The following is a 19072-nucleotide window of genomic DNA, read 5'->3' on the forward strand; positions in this document are numbered from 1 at the left end:
CCTTTCTGGCCGACTAGACTCCGCCTTTCATCCTTCTGAGGTTGATAGAATGAATACCATTGTGTCTTATAAGAGGATTGCATATTCTTCATGCGCCACGAAGTAATGTAGTTTCTGATGTTATATTTGAACAATAGTCCGTTTTTAATTTTTCTCTACCTAAGAAATAGTTCGTTTTAAGATGTATTACATTGATATTTTGTATGCCTGTTACATATAGTGTGCAGTTTTGACGAAAGTCCCCCCCAAAATTTCCTGATATTGTAGAAATTCCTAGCCAGTGACACACTCCTATACACGTGGTTTCTTCGGCAGTTCTCGGAATCGTATGACATATTCTGCCTAGGTGTATGCCAGTTTTTAGGAGTATGTGGCACAGAAGGAGACCCCCTTCCCTGACAGGTTAAAGCCATGCATTAAAATACCCTTTGCAGCAGTGCAGCCCAGCCCTGCAGAATACAGATATTTCCCCTGGTGCCATTTATGTGAGACACAGTTAAGCAAGTCGCCGAATAAAAAAGTCATTTATAGCTCTCTGACAGCTGGGGCACACTCCTTGCCCGTGGTGCCCGGGAAGCATGAACTCAAAGGCTGGCTTGTTTCACTTCCACTTGCCTTGTGCAGAGGAAGTGAAATGTGAAGGCCGTGGCACAGTGGCGCATTGTAGGCCTGAGGTTAATTGTCCCCTTGCAGAGGAGATCCATTTCTCATTGAGTTGTAAGGCCGCGTCTGGCCTTTTCATAGTCTACACGCTGCCCTGTATTATGTCTCCTTGGAAAGTGTTGTCAGTAAGAGTGATGGGAGCCGTGCCTTATCAGCAGCAGGGCTGAGTCAGAATGGCCGACATTGAGCGACACTATTGTGTAGTGTGTACTTTTGTAAAGGGCAGCTGTTGATCATACAAGTAAACCCAGCCAGTATGAGTAATGTAAGAAATGTCCGCGACGGATGGTACGGTCTGTAAGTTGTACTGACTCACCCCTAAACTATCCAGGTTCATGAGCTGCACCAGTGCTGGCTCTGCAGTGTTTGGGTCTGTCTTCATTTGTATTTATGCACTACCTGCCCTTTTTTCCCCTTTGAAATCTGCATTTTATGTATTTAGTGATTTCCCTAAGCCTCCCTATTCATCTGTGTTAATTCTATCAAGTTTGGACAAATTGCTCTGTCGTTTTTGTGTGATTGCATAGCGTTCTTTAATATTCAGCATTTTATTACTCTGTATGACTGCTTTGTCAAATTTGCTAAGGTGTTCAACCCCTTTTTTGTGCAGCCAGAAACTCTGTGCCATATTGTGTTGTAGGAGGGTTTGGCATCAGACCTGTCCCTGATTCCCAGGACATGTGCTCTGAATCTTGATAGTTTGAATCCTGCCACTTGGCATGGCAGGATGAACAGTCTACTGCTCTCCTGGCTGCAGATTGCATTGCCTTCTGTTTTGGACCTTGCCTCCTCAGTAGGAGAAGGAGCTTGCCGCTGTAAAAGAATTGTTGTCAGAATTGTTCTTGACCGAGGTGATGACCTTCCCGTTCTTTCCCTGCCTTGACATCCTTCTTTCATCAGACATCAAGAAGCTGCCAGATTGTCTTTGTTGTACTTAGTTACTGACATCAGCTGCTTCCTCATTCGACAATGGAGTCTGTCCCACAGTCAGTCTTCACAGCAATGCGTTCTGATTTCACTGTCGTGTGCTTTGTTTGTACATTTGAGGTCTTAGGGCATGTTTTGTAACTACACACATTGGAAGTCCTCCTGTCTCCACTCTGGTTACCTTAGGATCCTGGCTAATTGTAAAGAAGCTGTCTCTTGTGATGGGACGTCCCCTGCCCCGGGGAGTCGTGCAAAGATCTTCTTTTATAAGGGGGCCCTCCTTCCAGACTCCCAGCCTTATGTAGAGAGGACAGCGACTCATACATCAACCAAAGGGTTTCTCTGTGCTCTTGTGTCTTTAACGATGCCTCTTATTGCTGCAGTTGACTTTCCAGTTCACACCTTAAATTTGACTTTCCTGGCCAGTGTCCTGGCCAACTAAAATAATCTCTTGTGGTGTGCAGCACAAAGAATGACCTCTATTATCCACACAGACTGTATAGCTACCCATTATGTGTGTTTCACTGCACAGTTAAAGCACAAGTAGAAAGTTGAAATATGCAAATGTCTTGTTCAGAATGCCGGCTTGCTTCCCTTCACAAGTCCACTCAGAATCTAAATATGAGGAAATTGCATTTTTACTAGTCATAATGGTCACATTATTTGCCTTAGGCCAATCTCTCCTCTGTGTGTGTAGTGAAAACTTTTTCTAACCTCATCCTCTAACTTTAAATTCACAATTCAGTGCAGGATGGTCAGGAATGTTGTGTGTTCGTTGTCTCAGTGAGCCGTGTGCCAACGTACCGATTTTGATCTGCATCAAACATGTAAATTGCTAAAGGTATTGAAGGAAATGTTATAGTATACTATGTGATTTATTGAGTACATGGCGACCCGTAGACATCCCAGCGAGAACCGTTCCACAAAAAGCAGAAAGTTCACGTAGAGATCTAAAATTTGGGCAATTACAAGAATCCAAGCAGATTAATGTATGTCAAAATATGTTTTTTCCGGCAGGAGAATTCTGCAGGGTGCATGAAAAATAACCCACTACACAAAGGCACATTCTTAACATGCATTGTAGGCAACCTGAGACCTGTACAAGAAGAGCCATTGATTACAACCCGCTGTGGTAGTCTTTCTTTGTTTGCACAGTCACCTGACCATTACAGGCCTACATGGTATGCAGTGAATGGCCCCTGTGAGGAATAGGTCTAAGATTACATTTTATTCACAAGTGTTGGGGTATGCAGACCTAACTGCCCATATGTGCTGGGTGAATAACGTGGCTCAGTAGCTTTTGTGCCTTCTTCAGAAGGCAGCGCTCTGCAGGTTTGAGTTTGTGTCTATTTTTCCATTCAAGACTTTCTGTGGTTGAAAAAAATCAATTAGGCCTTTGAATTTTAGTAGTAATAATGTCTTACTTGAACTGCCGGAAGCATCCTGCCCAAGGCAATTGATACTTATAAAAATAATAATGGCAGTGCTACCTTTACAACGTAAAGTCATACTGATGCATCTGCTTTCTTTGCTCGGTGGTTTTATCAAACTTAATGCAAGTATAGTTACTGAGTATTTAACAAAGAAAACCCAAGCACTCAGACAGTGCAACAGATTAGTAAAAAATCCAAACTTTGAGGATTCGGTAAGCAAAGATAGCATGATTTATTGCAAAGCCTTTAGTACATTCGAAAGTTCACAGTTTCTTTGGCTGTCTATGTAGAAAGAAACTGTAAACTTTTGAATGTAATGAAGACTTTACCACAAATCATACTATCTATCTTTGATTACTGAATCCTCAAAGTTTGGATTTTTTACTAATCTGTTGTACTGTCTGAGTGCTTGGGTTTACTTTGCTAAATATTTGTTTACATTCTGTTTCTATGGATCCAGTATGCAAGTTACACCGTGGGTAGTAGGGTTTATATAACCTGATTGCACCACCCCGCATTACTCGAAAAACATTTTTTGCTACCCTATGCTCACGGTTTACATAGGTCAGTCTCTAAGAAGGGCAAATAAAGAAAACACTACTACCCTCCCTTTGTTCATAGTTACTAAGTACACCACAGCACAAACTACATTCATAGTAGACAGTTGACTATTGAGAGAAATTAGGTTGTTGGTTGAGACAGACCGTCCCAACAACTTCTTGGCTGCATTCAAGAAGTTGTTGGGATGGTCTGTATTGGAGTTCAAATTGAATAACCCTTTACAAAATTGCCTTCGGGCAGTTTTACTCGATGCATAAGGCATCTGGTGATCCTTTATGCAGAAATAGAATTTGAAGGCAAGGGCCTGCAGGATTGATTCACTTTCAACACGGAGTCCTGATGATGGTCTCGCAGAACTTTTGGGCCACCTGAGTCCGAAACGTAGACAGTCTATTCTCCTTACCACCATTGATTACATCTTGTGATTCTTCAGTCGTTTCCAGCTAGTTGAAAGATAAGGATTTAAACTACTGGGACTGTGGATTCTTTGAACCTCCATTGTTAAGAGGAGTTTGCACTCCCCTATATCCCCGTAATAAATGTATATTACTAGTTTGAAGGGATTGTAGGGTGGCGCCAGTGTTGCTATACAGATGTACTGCTGTATAGAATGCTGTATATAATGTCTTGTCTTTGGACAACACTTTTTTATTGATATTTTGATGCATGTATATAAAAAATATATTAACAATTATAACAATATGCCTGTTAGAATACACATGTGATTGAACTGTGACAATTAGTTGCATAATTGTTAAGACCAATTGACTACTGAATAATGTATAAATAATTCGTCCACGAACACATTTTGTATCTAAACTTTCTCATAGTGGCATTTTCAGAATTGTGACTTCAAATCAGACTTATTAAAGAAGATTATAAATTACAGTTCTTTAGACAGCAAACATGATATTTCTACCTGTCTTAAACAAAAATGATCACTTATTAAATATAATCAAGTAACCCACTGTTACCCTATGGGAATGGTAGGCCTCATTGTAGTGAAAAACACATTTGTGAGTTTGCTACTACCAGGACATATAAAACTTCAAAGTGCATGTTTATCTTTTTAAATACAATGTACCCTGGCATATGCGATGTTTAGAGCCTTCCCTAGGGGTGACTTGTATGCATTAGAAAGGTAGTTGTAGGATTTACAAAAGGTTGATTTTGCCAAGTCGAATTGGCAGTTTAAAACTGCACACAGGGTGCAATGGCAGGAGACATGTTTTAAAGGGCTACTCCAGTGTGTGGCACAATAAGTCCTGCAGGCCCATTAGAAGCATTTCATTTACCGCCCCTGATTATATGCTATACTACTTAACAAGGGACTTAAATAAGCACTGTAGAACTTGTTGGCAATATTAAAGTGCACAGTCTCCTAAATCCTACAAAAACGTATTCAACAAAACAGGAGGGGAGAGGGCAAAACGTTTTAGGGGAAGACCATTTGGTAAAGCTGACCGGTCTAACAACTATCATTTCAGTGTTACCTCCCAACTCAGTGTCAATTTCTCAGCCTCAAAAGCTGCAGCTTTTGAAGATGTACTAAGGCAGGACTGTACCTGTGATCAGGTAATGCTTGCTAGGCAGCTAATTGAGTTAATCCGACCAAGGCAACTCAGGCTTCTACCCGTCTTACATTGATAAATTGAGTACTATTGAGTTGGATAAAACCTGGTGTTTACATTGTGTAGTAAATGCAGAAGTGTGGCATGAGGACTGTGTAAGATAGAGGGTATTTATGGTGTCTGAACATTGGATTCTAATTCTCTCCTTTGACAAAGGCTGTAAGATGAATGGTTCATCCATTTATCACTTTTGTTTTATAAGTGCGTTTGTGTAAATGTCTTCTTTATATCCACCCCCGGTTTCAAACTTCGTTGTAAAAATGTCAGTAAATGGGAAACTCGTTTCTTTAAGAATGAGAACTAGTGTCAGTGTGGCCATAGCTGCCACAGTGGCTCTTAAATCCTTTTGCATTATTCTTTCCCTAACGCATCGGGGCCACCGTACAGTGGTGGTGTGTGGCCCGACATGTCTGCACCTCACCTATGTCTAATATGTTACCATGGGAATGCTAGAAAGTATTAAACTGTTTATTGATACCCTCGACCACCCTGCTTGAATTGCTAAAACCCAAGTCCTATAGCAGCCAGCACAAAGGAACAAGCAACAGAGATCGAGAGAGTTACAGTCGAAGCACAGAAAGGAACCATGACTTGCCCTGGCCGGGTCGTGGGGCAGTGATAAGCCTGTCTGTAGGTGTGGGTCGCATATGAGGCTTTGGGGGGCTTGGCAGACAGGGCCCTCTTCAGCCCACGTGGAAGAAGGCTGTGATCTGAGCATGTGCATGATTTATTCCTGATAGAATGTAAGGGAAGCATCTGAGACTAGTCAGTGGTGCATCATATAAAAAGAATATAGGGCCCATCCTCTGAACCGCAGTGAGTGGTTCGACCTCCCCGGATATCCACAGCATTACATTGTGCAGATCCTGGTTTCTTGAGGTGCCTGCATATTATAGGCATAGCACAGAACCCATGTACAAATATCTCTGCAGATTTTCTTCCTGCTTATTGGCTGGTCAGGGAATCACTTGAAAAAGGCCCTGGTGACAACTGTGGAACATCACAAAGCCAACCTTACTAATAGAGGAAGCAAATGTAGGTGCAATAATGTGTGCTTAGGCACAGTGTCTTACGGAACCATTCGTGAATGGTCTGGTGTCTGACCTCTTCTCTAACAACTCTGCATGAGAGCGCTTGGCGATTTACATTGCTCACCGCTCAGATAAGAACTGCAGGGTCGGTAAGCAACACGTATATTATGTACATGCCAGACGCCTCATGCTTTCCATTCCACCTTTTTATAAATGCACAAAGAGCCCCCTAGTGGGTACTACTAGTGATCTTGATAAGTAGTTGTAACAAACGTCACTGCTTTTATGGCCTGGTACTCCCCCAAGTCCCCTCTTTTTACTTGGTTTACCTACGGCCATCCCTTGCCCGGATGAAGTCTCCCTCCCTCTTTCAAGTCAAGTATTGAGACCACACCGATTTGGGAATTTTTTGGAGTAGGGGGGAGTAACCCCCCCCCCCCCCCCCGGCCGTATTTATTACAAAATTTAAAAAACATTATGTATTAACATTGTTTACAATTACGCAGAAAGGCCAGATACATTGTTAGGCCGATAATGTCACATGGCTAACCTCAACTCTAATACACATGACACTCCTACTGTAAATCTAACAATGCATATATACACTTTCTGCGTGTCCCCTCTAGAGCCTACGGCAAGGTCAATGACTGGCAGCCTCCGGATCCCCGCAAACTACGAGAAATTACTATGCCGGAGTCGGCACAGGGGGTACAGCTTACCGGACAGATCTTTTTCCACCGGGCCCCCCCTACGCCCTGTGCCTTAAACTCCAGAACGGGGGCTGCAGAAACTCTGCATGGCTTGTGCAGGGGGTACAGCTTATCGGACAGATATTTTCCACCGGGCCACCTCTGTGCCCAGTGCCTCAAACTCCATAACGCGGGCTGCAGAAACTCTGCATACTTGCGCCCTGATGCGCATGCGGGGGTGGCCACAGGCCCACTGGGAAGAAAGACTCCCCCGGCCCCCGCACCCCGACAGCCTACCTACTGGCTGTCACTGCCCCTGGAGTTACATGTTTGACCGCTAAGGACCAAAGACTATGCTTACCAATCATGACCTTACCGCCTGACCGGAGACACAAAACTAAATACGACATTTTTTAACTGGTATCAAATAACATGTACTGACTTTTATTCAACATTACATACGTCAATTGGATAACTTCGTCCTAAATGATTCTGTTCTTGACAAGTTCACACATATTGACACTTTTATTATAAATTCACCAAAACATCGCATTGATATTGAATAACTCCTGGAATACCTGTAATGAAGTAAAAGAACAAAGCAAACATATCACATTTACATTACTTCCGTCTCCTGAGATACCTGCAATAAACTGTAAGTGAACATAGTGGACCGGTTACTGACAGACATCATTAGCAGGTACCTAATCATCAATCTTACACTAATGCTATCACCATAGACATCTATAATAAAACTTCTTTAGAGAAACGTCAAAATACCTCCCTGACCAACGCGTTTAAATTACCTGCCTTAGGGGATGGTGGGTGGGGAAAAGTAATTACGGGCCGCTGAGGGCCCGGGTGCTGCATCCGTGGGGAGCGTAGGAACAAGAGAACGTTCCGCTCCCCACACCCCCTTTTAACGGGGGCACTGGCCAGTCTAAACTGGTCTGTCCCTGCTGTTGTGCACCCGTGTGAACCGGAAGCACTAAAGTGCTTCCGGTACACCCTGCCGTAGCCGCCCACTGTAGGCAAATGGGGGAGGGGGGGTACTCCCCCCCCCCCCCCCTCCTCCTTTCTCCCAGGGACGGGCTCGACCGCCATAAGGGCGGCGCGCACTATTCTAGTGCTTCGCCTGTTCATTGTGGCAGTATGAGAGATGTGTCTCTGATATTCCAACCTGGTAGTCGTGGCAATAGGGACTCAGAATAAAGAACTGCATTCAGTGTGGGACATTCTGTGGATTGACTAAGATCTCCTCCTTGTGTCAGAATCAAATCCATACCATTTAAATACCTGCACCTGGTGTGCATATAACAGGTGAGCTATGGAACTGTAATAACATACTAAACTGAATGCTGCCTCACGATCGGTCAGTGTGATTAATAACCCGTGGGAACCCTTTTCCAGCACGTGAAAACTGTCAATGTTTCCTCCTTTTTACCTTTTCTTTTTTTGTTAATTCTAGAAGAAGTGTATATGATGGAAAGCCATGGGTCACTGCGAAATTTACGCACAGATTGTATACTGGTATCAGACGAAATAACCTTTTGCGCCCGACTAAACACTAGAATTTATAAATGACGCTGCTGGTGTTTTTTGGTCTGATCTTCTATTGCAGTTGCCTCTTTTCCTTTTACATTCTTCACACATTAAGCAATAAAGTACTAATTTACACCACTAATGAAAATCCAGCTCAGTTTCACAACAGACCATCTAGTTTGTATGTTCTTTGTGGTATCCGTTGGTATTTGTATTTCGTGCAGCCACGGGCAGTTCACTTCTCAATAGTTTGCTGGAAATGCAGCTGCTGGAAATGAGAATGGATTGAGTATCAATTCTGATATGATTGCTTTAAGGGGTGGGTTTCCTCCTGCTTGAAGTTTTTCAGCAGTTTAGTCTGGGTAGGTTATTGCACAGACTGACGTCTCTAGATCTTATGGTCATACCTCTGCCCACAGCTCTGGCTCACATGGGTACGGGGTTTACTAACGAAACAATGGTTTTAATTCTATTGATAGTAAGAGAATGTCTTTTGCTGGTATCGGGGTAAATTGTCTCCCGTGCCAAATGTATGTGGCATAAAACTTGAAAAAAGAATGAGTGGTAAAAGGGTAGCTGACCTAGGATCAGAATTACAGATTTAATTCAGTCGTTGTGTTCCAAACACGTAATGGCAGCTGTAAAATGTTTCATTTTATGTCCTTAGATCATAAGCTCCAGGGCCCAGACTGTCTGGATTCTGGACCATGGAAGGGTAAGTCCTCAGTTCAGCTGATAGTAGAGCAGTAGGTGGTTCTTGCCACAACTAAAGTCTCTGAGCATGGGCTATTATATGCAGCTAGTTTGAGGTTCCTAATGCATCTTACGTTTAAGGCGTTTGTGATGCCGGACTATGGGAACATCCATTTGCTCCAACTTACTAGTAAATACCTATTGGGAGGAGGCCTGTCATCTCTCACAGTTTATCCATTCCTGGTTTGTTTTTTTGTTTTTTGCCGACATTTCGGCCTGTAAGTCAATAAGAAATTGGATTAGCCGGTTTAAAGTGCTTCCAGAGTCTGCCCCCATGCTACCTTTAAGTATGCAAAGATCAAAGTAGGCAGATTTCTGAACGAGGATAAGGGCGCCTTTATTGTTGAGACCTGTTGTTTTGTTCTAGGTTGCATGAATATTTAATGATTTAGCTAATATGAATGGGCGGGTGCGTGTCTCAGTAGGAAACTCATCACAAGAATATTATGGTTGTGTCCATTGCTTAAAACCCACTGAAATTGCAGACTTGTTTAGCAATGAAGTCAGAACTCCACCCTGCTGATAATTCAACACATGACTACAGATTGTCTGACAAATGACATAATGATTGACATCACAGACACCATCACATAATGCATCATCTCTGACAGCTCACAGCCTTCAAGAGATGACACCTCACATCTGTGTGATGATAGCGAAAGTGTGTCATGTCTACAAGGATGTTTTGCACCAGTACCACAGCTCATTGAATGTATTTAGACATATTTATTGTTGTACAGCCTTTATTATCGATATCATTTCTGCGAGGACCTCTAGCTGCCGGCATCGGTTCTTCAACCTTGCTACTGCATTTATTGTCTGATGGTATGGATTATTTCTCATCGTAGAGCAGCCGAGTTGCTCCTCTGTGCACCTCTTGAAGAATTTTTAGGTGCTGACATAGGAACTGCAGCCCTTACATCTCGTTGCTGTTAATTCAAAGTGCCGGCCCAGCAGCCATCGTTCTGTGCATCATTTCTGCAAGGCCATCGCCTTGCCGGCAGTGGTACTGTATGAATTCAATCGTTCTGTTTATTTATAGAGCACACTGATGCTAGGTTTTTTTCGGTAAGAGGGAAACCTAACGAGCCTGTTGTCAAGATAGGAAAGGTTGATATTACTGGTTGAAAAGCCAGGTTTTTATAGCTTTGCTGAACTTGCCTCAATTGGTTCTGCGTGCAGGGCAGCTGTTAGGGAATCACCTAATCTCGTTCCTCCATTGGAAAAGGACCGGTCTCCTAACGTATCCAGGGATAACAAGAACAGATTTGCCGAATTTAGGGACCTATTAATCTCGTAATATTAGAATTAAAGCATAAAAAGACGAATGTGAGGGTCTGGATTTTGTGTGTATGAGAGTGAGTTCTTTGAAGGACACTCCTAAATAACTGGGTCGCGAGCATATTAAGACCTTTGAATAGGAGATGCCCTAACACGTTTTAAGATGCCCGAAATTAAACTGGCGGCAGCATTTTGCACAAGTTAGAGGCAATGGTAGGGTTTTTCAGGCGGAACCAAATAAGTGACAGTAGCATAGTCCAGTTTAGACTGGATTAAGGCGGCTGGCACTGGAATGTTCTGGTTGCTGATGTAGAGTTGAGTTTCCGAAGCATTTTGCATCGACTAAAACATAAACCTAACTTCTTAGTTATTTGCGATTTAGGAGAAAAGTTGGTGTCAAAGATTATGTACCACGTTTGCCAAGGAAGGCAGAGGTTGCAGACTCTGTCCAGCATGTTGTAGCCAGGAGGATGGGATAATGGACATTAGCAGCACCTCCGTTTCAGCTGGATTTAACTTGAGGAAATTCACCGACATTCACCTGCATGTTACAATGCGGCAGTTAATAAGTGGTTTACATCTTGTTCTGTTGGTGCGTTATCACCAGGGTTAAAGATAAGCTAAACGTGGCCTTGTGCCATCCAAGTACATGTAAAAATTAGCCCTTGGATGTTGTGGAGTCGGGGCTATGGCTTGTGTATATGCGTTGAAATACAGTGGGGATAGGATTGACCCTTGGGAGACCACAGAGTCCCCTTTTCTGCCTTGGATTGGAGGATGAGTTGATGTAAGTTGTGTGCATATAATGTATTTGAGGATATATGCTGCTTCTGTGTCCAAAACAAACTTACTTTTTTTAAAGTTTATCTGCGGGAGCATGACGTTGACAGTACTACTGAGTAAGCCTGCGTTAAATGCATGAGAAGATATTAATTACATTGAGTGTCCATGTTTAAACCTTGTTTTGACGTATAATTTCCAGAAGAGACATCTAGTTGCTGACGGTGGCAGTGGAACCTTAACTTTATATGTAATCAGTATAAGAAAATTACTCAATAGAATTTCAGTCGTGTGTGTGACCATTGTCCTATTGATGTGACCAGAAATGTTGGTGATGTAATTTGTGATATCCTCTGTGAAGTCACGTGAGAGGTCTTGATCAGTGCATTTGGTTGCATATATAAGTGTAATAGAGAAACTGTTATGGTGTTTAGTTTATGGGACTGTAGGAAGAACAGGTAGTTTACATATAGCAGTGTGTGTGGTGAGTTTGGAATGACTTGTGTTAGTGTCATTGTATAAATGAACCGCCAACTATCCCCATGAGTCTACGTTGAGTACAAATTCATTGATGAGTCACTCGCGGTGGTGGAGCAGAGGTCTGTTTACCTCCTAGTCTTGCCCTTTTCATGCTTTCCAATCAGTATCCCTTGCCTTCGAGTGTGAAGATGTGGGTTTTACTTATGTTGAGAGTTGCTTTTTGTTCTAGCAGTGAGGGGTGGAAATGACTGTCCCTAAGATTGAAGGATTGCCTCTGTGCAGGGTAGTTTGGGAGAAATCAGTGCTGTACTGAGAGTGAAATAGCAGCCACATCTTGTAAGAAGTCCAATGAATGAGTGACCACCTCCAGGAGAATTGGAAGAGGGGGGCTGGAGAGGAGAGTGTACACGTGCCCAAGGTAAAATGAAGTGCCCTCTGTTTGCTGGACAGGTGATGCTTTCTTGTCCACCCTCCCCTAAAAGAAGCCGGACTGTTCTCAGCCTACCAGAGGTGTTCCTGTGTCCCACGGGCCAATCCAGCCCTGGTGAAGTTTGGCAGATCGTAGGTTAGATGTGCTTGCAGCAGGTTAAGATATTAGCATGGTAGTTTGCAGGTGTTCATATATTGAATACACCCCTGTATACTATACATGCCGAATGATATTGTATTTATATAGCACTTACTACCCCTGACGAGGCGTCAAAGCGCATTTTCGGTGAGTAGACGCTACTCGGAAACCCATAAAGGATTAGTGTTGAGTTAGAATAGTATATGTAACAAATATGATTTCTCGTATAACATGCGTAGTGCTCATCTACAGAAAAAAAGAATTGTGTTATACTGCTTTAAAATGTTATATGTAGCAAGTGTGGAAATATGTTAATGATCACGTATAAAAAGCAAGACCTGTAATCTGTCACTCAAATGTTAGCCTCTATGTTTACTCCTATTGGTCACCTCTGTTAACCTACCAGATCAGTCTCTTCTGAGAAAGCTCCGTGTTCAGGATACTCTCGAGTGACGTGCCCAACCTTTCTTGTTGTATTTCTTTTTTGTGGATGAACCTGTCCAGTGATATACGTGTAATTGTGTCTTGCATCAGAGATTGAGTTTTCACTAGGCGCTTCAATTATTGGAGGTTCTCGAGGTACTCAGTGTGTCCAGCTCGGAAGGATGAGAAGCTGATTCTGCCCTTCTCACATTCGAACCTGTAACTCGCAGGCGCGTGAGCGACCACTGAACCCACTCAGCTATTTATAGGCATCATTACCTTACGTGAACGGAAGATGCAACGGTGACAGCGGGCAGTGATGTATGTAAAATTACAGTGTCTCCTGTCGATGTATTATAAACTCTTTCTTCAGAACCCAGGAGCCCATTCAAATGAACTTTCCTGGTCTTGTATTGAAGCGCGTTTCATTGTGTTATTGGTTTTATCATTTTTCTCCTGCACTGTGTACTGTTATTGCTCTTGGCAATGAGCTTGGAGAGAATACAACTGACGTAGAACAGCAGTGAGCATTAAAGTAAGCTGGGACAGGCTGTTTGCGAAGACTTCAGGGTTAGCAGTGAGACATGACCATGCAGAAGGTGGGGTGGTTTCATTTGGGTCCTGAACAGTGGGAGGGTGGTGCAGTTCGCAGGTATGCTGGGAGGGATTCGACCCTGTTTACCCATGTCCAAAGTCAGCAGCTCCCGCCGCTAGGCCACATCGCATCGTCTGCTTGTATTGCCCCCGACCTCCAGCCATTCGTCTCATTTTGGAAAGGATTGCAAGTAATTGTTCTTCAGTAATTATTTTTGTTGTTTTTGTTTCATAACATGTAAAATGCATATTTAGTTATTTTGAAGAATATTTTTGGCATAGGAAGGAAACTGTAATCGTAAGAAGCACGGAGTGGCTCTGCATAAGTACATTTCCAGTTGAATTCATGTTTTCGCTTTTCTGGAGCAGCACAGTGCGCACACTGTTTGACTCGTGTGCCAAGATTCCTAATCTCTCCTGAAAGCGCCCCTTGTGCACCGTCACATTCCTCGAGTCCGGTTTAAGCGTTTCTGTGGGAAAAGGTGGTTTCCGGACATGTCTCGAAAGTTAATTTCAAACAGGTATCTCAAGTCTGAAGTAAAGCGCTTCCCCCACCTCTCGGATGGATATTAACCTTGACTTTTTTTTGTCCTGGTGGTTTGTAGCGGCCACATCCAACCTTAACTATCATTTCAATGTCATTTATGTACCAGTTTAATGCCACGATAATGAGTTGTCTTGTGTACATGGCAGTAAGGATCTCTGTCACGAAGCAAATACATTTGCAGCTTGTGACTTTAACGAGTAGCTGTTAATGTTCTCAACTTTACATTTTCAGTCCTTGACTGACCCTCACAGCATTCTTCCTCAATGTCCTTCTCTCTTGAATGATCCCTCTCAGTTTCAAGGAGCCTGAGCCCTCAGTGAAGGGTTGGATGCCAAGCGTACTCCAGCACTGTCTCTTCCCTCCCAGTGCATAGTGTTAATTCGTCCTGACGGTTCAGATCCACACCCTGTCTGATGAGTTACAGGGTGAGACCCATTGGTTTGCAGCCATGATCCGCTCATATCCACTGTGTGCACATTCAGACTTACTCCTGTACATTCTGTGGAACTGCCCCTTTAGCGCCTTGCCCCCCTTTCTGGCTACTAGTGTACACCCCCCTATCCACGACTGCTGCACTTGTGTTATGCCAACCAGGGATAGTTGAAACTGGTCACAGGGTGGCAGTGAGAGGCTGTGACCCTGCTCCTCTCAAATTGCTCAGTATCTCATATGCTGCAGTCTTTTACAAGATGGCGATGAAAGGTTAGAGGCGAGGGGCAGCTAAAGCACCCGTGATTGATGCCTCATCCAGCACGGTGACCATTTCCTGGAGGAGCTTCCACAGAAATGGCAATGCTCATTTTGCTCCATGCTAATTGGTGGGTGGTAAAGATTTGGAGCTGAAAGTTTTGATATTTTCACTTTTGAAGCAGAGGAGCATTGCCTTTATTTACCAGCACATACAGCTCTTGACCAGCCCCTGGTGTGACGTGTCATTACCAACGGAGTCCTACAAAGTAAAAAAAAAAAGAAGACAAGTAAATAACTTCATGGAGCTATCCCAATACTGGTCTAAGATTGTGGGTGGGCAGCTTGCCAAGAAACGAGCTGATATTTTCTTGTTGTCCTTTTCATGGCTGTCTTAGAGAGCAAGCCTGGGGCAGTGCAGAATAATGCTTTGAGGAGTGACTTGTTGCACCTGGCTTGTTCAAGACAAGTTATATTTAACTTACCGTCAATACACATGTGACTCTCAAAGGTATATTAAGGGCACTGTCTGCTTCTAAGAAAATTTGTGGCCATTCAGTGTAATTGAATAAGGTTCAGAGAAGTGCTCCAACAAAAAGAAAGAGCTCCCATTACAGTGCAACAGTGTCCCATTGACCAAGTGCCGGCTTGACTTTCTTCTAAAAGGAGGGCATGGATTATGCTTAGTTCAGACAATCAGAATTGGCCAGTCGCCCATTCAGGGCAGTATTCTTTTTCTATGGGATCCCTGTTCCAGACACGCAAAATAATTACAAATTTGATTTCGCAAGGCAATCACAGACACATCTTATGTGTGCTTCCACTACTACAACTCCATTGCATTTACAAGGCACTATAGAGAAGGCGCTAGTTTGAAAGTACAGCTTCTGGGAGCTCCACTACTTCCATTCCGACTAGTGCAAAAGTTAGGGTTAATGATAGTGGTGGGTTAGGGTTTAGGGAAAGTATTGGTGTATTTTAGCGTTAAAGTTAGGATTTTGAATAGGGGCAGTCTTGGAAAAAGGGCAAGATTTTCGCTCTCAGTAAAGTTTAGAGGGAGGCCCTGTCCAAGAGTTTGAGCTAAGCTGAAGGCTACGGTTAAGCTAAGGGTAATATGTCGCTAGGGTTAGTCTTGGGGTTCGACTAGCTTGGGGTGAAGCTTAGGGTTAGGACTGGTTGAGTTTATGGGTTAGGGTTATGGTCATGCTCTGGTTAGAATGAAGTTTAAGGCTAAGTCTAAGGTTAGTTTCAAGAATACTTTCGAAGTCGGTAATCTGGTTAAATGCTGACCATACCTATGTAGTAGCTGTGTTGTAGTCACCCATAGTGTAATAACACAGTCATTTATTGATGTGCACAGCTCGGGCATACTTGAATTTCCTTTGGGTACTTTTGCCTTTGCAGCAACATAATTTAAGGTTTTTTCAGTGCATCATACCTGGCTCCTTGGAGTGGTGTAGGTTCGTGAGGAGCTGGTAGGCGCACTGATTGTGTCACTGTGTCATCTGAGCTGGAATCACCAGAGGATAGCAACAAGTGTACGGTGGCCGAGTCCATCAGGAAAAGGTCCTTTTGGTTGCTTGTCAGACAGCTGAACAACTGGGGAGGTTGAAATCTCCAGTGCTGGATGAACTATTGACTTTGTCAGTTCTAGATGAGCCCTTAGCATTGGGAATCAACCGGTCAGTGTCGTGGATGACCCTCAGCGGGCTTAAGGAAACAGTGTCCATGCACCAGGACCTATTTTTACTTATTATCCCTTCCAATGGCACCAAAGCAGTATTCTTATCGTGTGTAATTCAATATTAAAAATCATTTCTAAGGAAAATTTAGGCAGAACGCAATTTGTTTACGACGCTAAGTGAAACTTACATCAAGGAACTTTGCAAAAGGTTTGCAGTACATTTGGGGCAAATGATCTATGATTAATTTTATAATTTTGGTCACTAATTATTTATATAGGCAATCAGTGTTTAAAGTCGAATTAATTAGAATCAAATTTGGCGTAACTCCAAATTGACCTGAATTTTATTATTTCGCAATTCTAATAGTGACACTGAAAAATATTTACAACGGGGATATAATTGATGTCATAAGTTTAATGGTAGTTTTGCTTGATATTTGATGCTAAAACTGTACACCTTGTAGCACGTATGGGGCATTAATGTTATGTGAAAATAGAGCAGTCTTCTCAGTTGAGCATGGTCGTAATTCTTAATTTCCCTGCCCCACACAGCTCTTCTGTGTTTCACCCCCAGCTTCTGTTGCTCCCAAAAACTCCCCGCCAACTTCACCCTTGTTCCACTACCTCTATCATTTTTCTGATAAAAAAAGAAATTGGAGGACTCTGTAGCTATAATCTGCTGCTGGGCTACTCGTTTTTAAAATGTGCTTTGTTGCACTTATTACGAGTTTTTGTTGTTCCAAGATCAACATCCACCAACTTAGAGTTGTGACCACAAATAAAATACCCACCACAAATATGCGTTGTGGTGCCTGTCACCAAAGCTTCATGATTCATATGGGCATATTTTCGTGTTTTTACAAACAGCAGCAATAACCATATTTTTTCCTTATTTTTTCCGATGTTGAACAACATCAGCAAAAGAGCATTTGTGAAGCCAAAGGGCGAGACCTGATGGCTTAGCCTATGCTTGTTATTCATGTAGTTTAAAGATTGGATTCACAGACAAGAAATGTTGCGCTATTTAGTGTTCTTAAATGACACTGAATGTCATTCAAAATGAGAAGACAACACATCTGTTAAAGTTCCTGTGTCTGAAGTTTCACTGTGTGAGCATTGAATTCTTTGGTCCCTCAAGTGTTCAACCTAGACCCATCTTGTAGACTTCGGGGTTCAGCCCTTGTTTCTGTCACATTTGGTATGGCAGAGATTTTCGCGAACCTTATTGTGACAACTTGTATACATCGTGACATTGCATCGGTTTTGCGATCAAATGAACACTGAATGCACAGTCCGGTTAGGTGAAAAGTTGTTCTTCAACAGCCAGTTGATAGTTCCGACTCCACTTCAAAGACAAGAGAGAAGAATTGTTGTGGAAAGAAGAAAAAGCTGCCTTCAATGTCTTGTAATGGCTTTGGTGCTATGAAAGAGAAAGCAAGCACAGCGTGAATGTCGTTATGTGTATGTAAACTGGTCTAAACACACCATAGGTAGAAGCATGTGGCGGTCACTACAAGATATATTTTTGTGATTAACCAATTTTAATGCAATAGGAATATTATATATAACCTTGGTCTGTTAAATGGATATTTCCACAAGATAGTAACGTCGTAGCATCGTAAGATTTTTATCTAATTTCACATGGAAAATATAGTTTCTGCCAGCCCTTGTTGCACCAACATTGCATAATGCCACAGTAAAACAAGCATTTGCAATGCCAGGGGTCTCGCTTTTACGTAAATTTAAGCTGTTGGCATTGTAAATTACAATGTCTTTTATTTATGTTTTAAAACCGAAAACAAAAATAAAAGGCTTTGTTATTTGCAATGTCAATAGCTCAAACTCCCATAAATGCGAGACCTATTGCATTGCAAATGTTTGTTAGATTAGTGAGTAGAAACGCTCCCTTTCGGCCACCACAGCAAATTAATTGAATAAACAAGCGCAGCTGCTAAAGTGAAATCGGACTGGGCTACAAAAAAAACAAAAATAGTGCTTACCGACTTACGAAGGAGACAATGTCACAAGTAAAAGATCCAGTCCTCATGGGAAGTAACAAATGGCGACAGGGCGGTAACAAGGAGGGACTAGCAAGCCTCATTATCAATCGGAAGCCAGTATTTACCAAGGACAATGACACCAGCTGATTAGAAATGTGGGCGGAGAGAAGGCGCGGCTTCCACAACATACTCGACTACTGCATGCCTCACAGAGCGAGCAGCGCACGCGTGCTGCCGTTAGTCTCAATCTAAAAAGGAAAGGCAGTGATGTACAATATCTAAATGCCATCATCTCTCCTCATGCATGATATAACAATGAAATTAAAATTTTTCACTGAGTTCTGTGACCCCGGAAAAGAAAGAAATCAGTTACTTTATAAAGTCACCAACCGCCTCAGTATGGATCAATATCCTCAACCTGCTGTAGCCTGCACAAACCTTTTTCAGTACATCACTTCATTCTGTGGCTGGTGCAATAAAGGGATGCACAAATACATTATTTAATAATTAATATTTGTTCATCCAGAGCTTAAAACCAGCAGGGTAAGGGTTTCTGACTTATGGGAAGTCTGGGTTACTACATTTATCTTATCCTTACTATGCCTACTATTTTATTAACTTATGGGTTTATTCTCTCAGAATCTACAGAAGTAGAACCAGAATTCTATTTGAATAGAGTATTATCCCAGTATCCCAAATCATGCTTTCTCATTGTGTGTGCTTTCTGGTTAACATTTATGCAGATTTACTACTGGTTGCAAATAAATGAAAGGGGAATTAATAAGATAAATCAATTAT

The 19072-nt window shown here is 42.5% G+C and overlaps 1 protein-coding gene across 17 annotated transcripts in view; it reads left to right on the forward strand.

Moving 5' to 3' along the window:
• PTK2 (protein tyrosine kinase 2) overlaps nt 1-19072 on the forward strand; it is an 858662-nt gene that overhangs the window by 533525 nt on the left and 306065 nt on the right. For 4 of the 17 annotated variants that reach the window (XM_078686689.1, XM_078686690.1, XM_078686678.1 and 1 more), the window contains exon 15: nt 9145-9192. The exons of the other annotated variants lie outside the window; for them this stretch is intronic. In XM_078686689.1, the coding sequence (XP_078542815.1) occupies nt 9145-9192 (48 nt within the window). The remainder of the gene's footprint in view (nt 1-9144; nt 9193-19072) is intronic. 17 annotated transcript variants of the gene reach the window in all.

This window comes from Lissotriton helveticus, chromosome 4_1 (genome assembly GCF_964261635.1).
Source record: "Lissotriton helveticus chromosome 4_1, aLisHel1.1, whole genome shotgun sequence".
Lineage (NCBI taxonomy): Eukaryota > Metazoa > Chordata > Amphibia > Caudata > Salamandridae > Lissotriton > Lissotriton helveticus.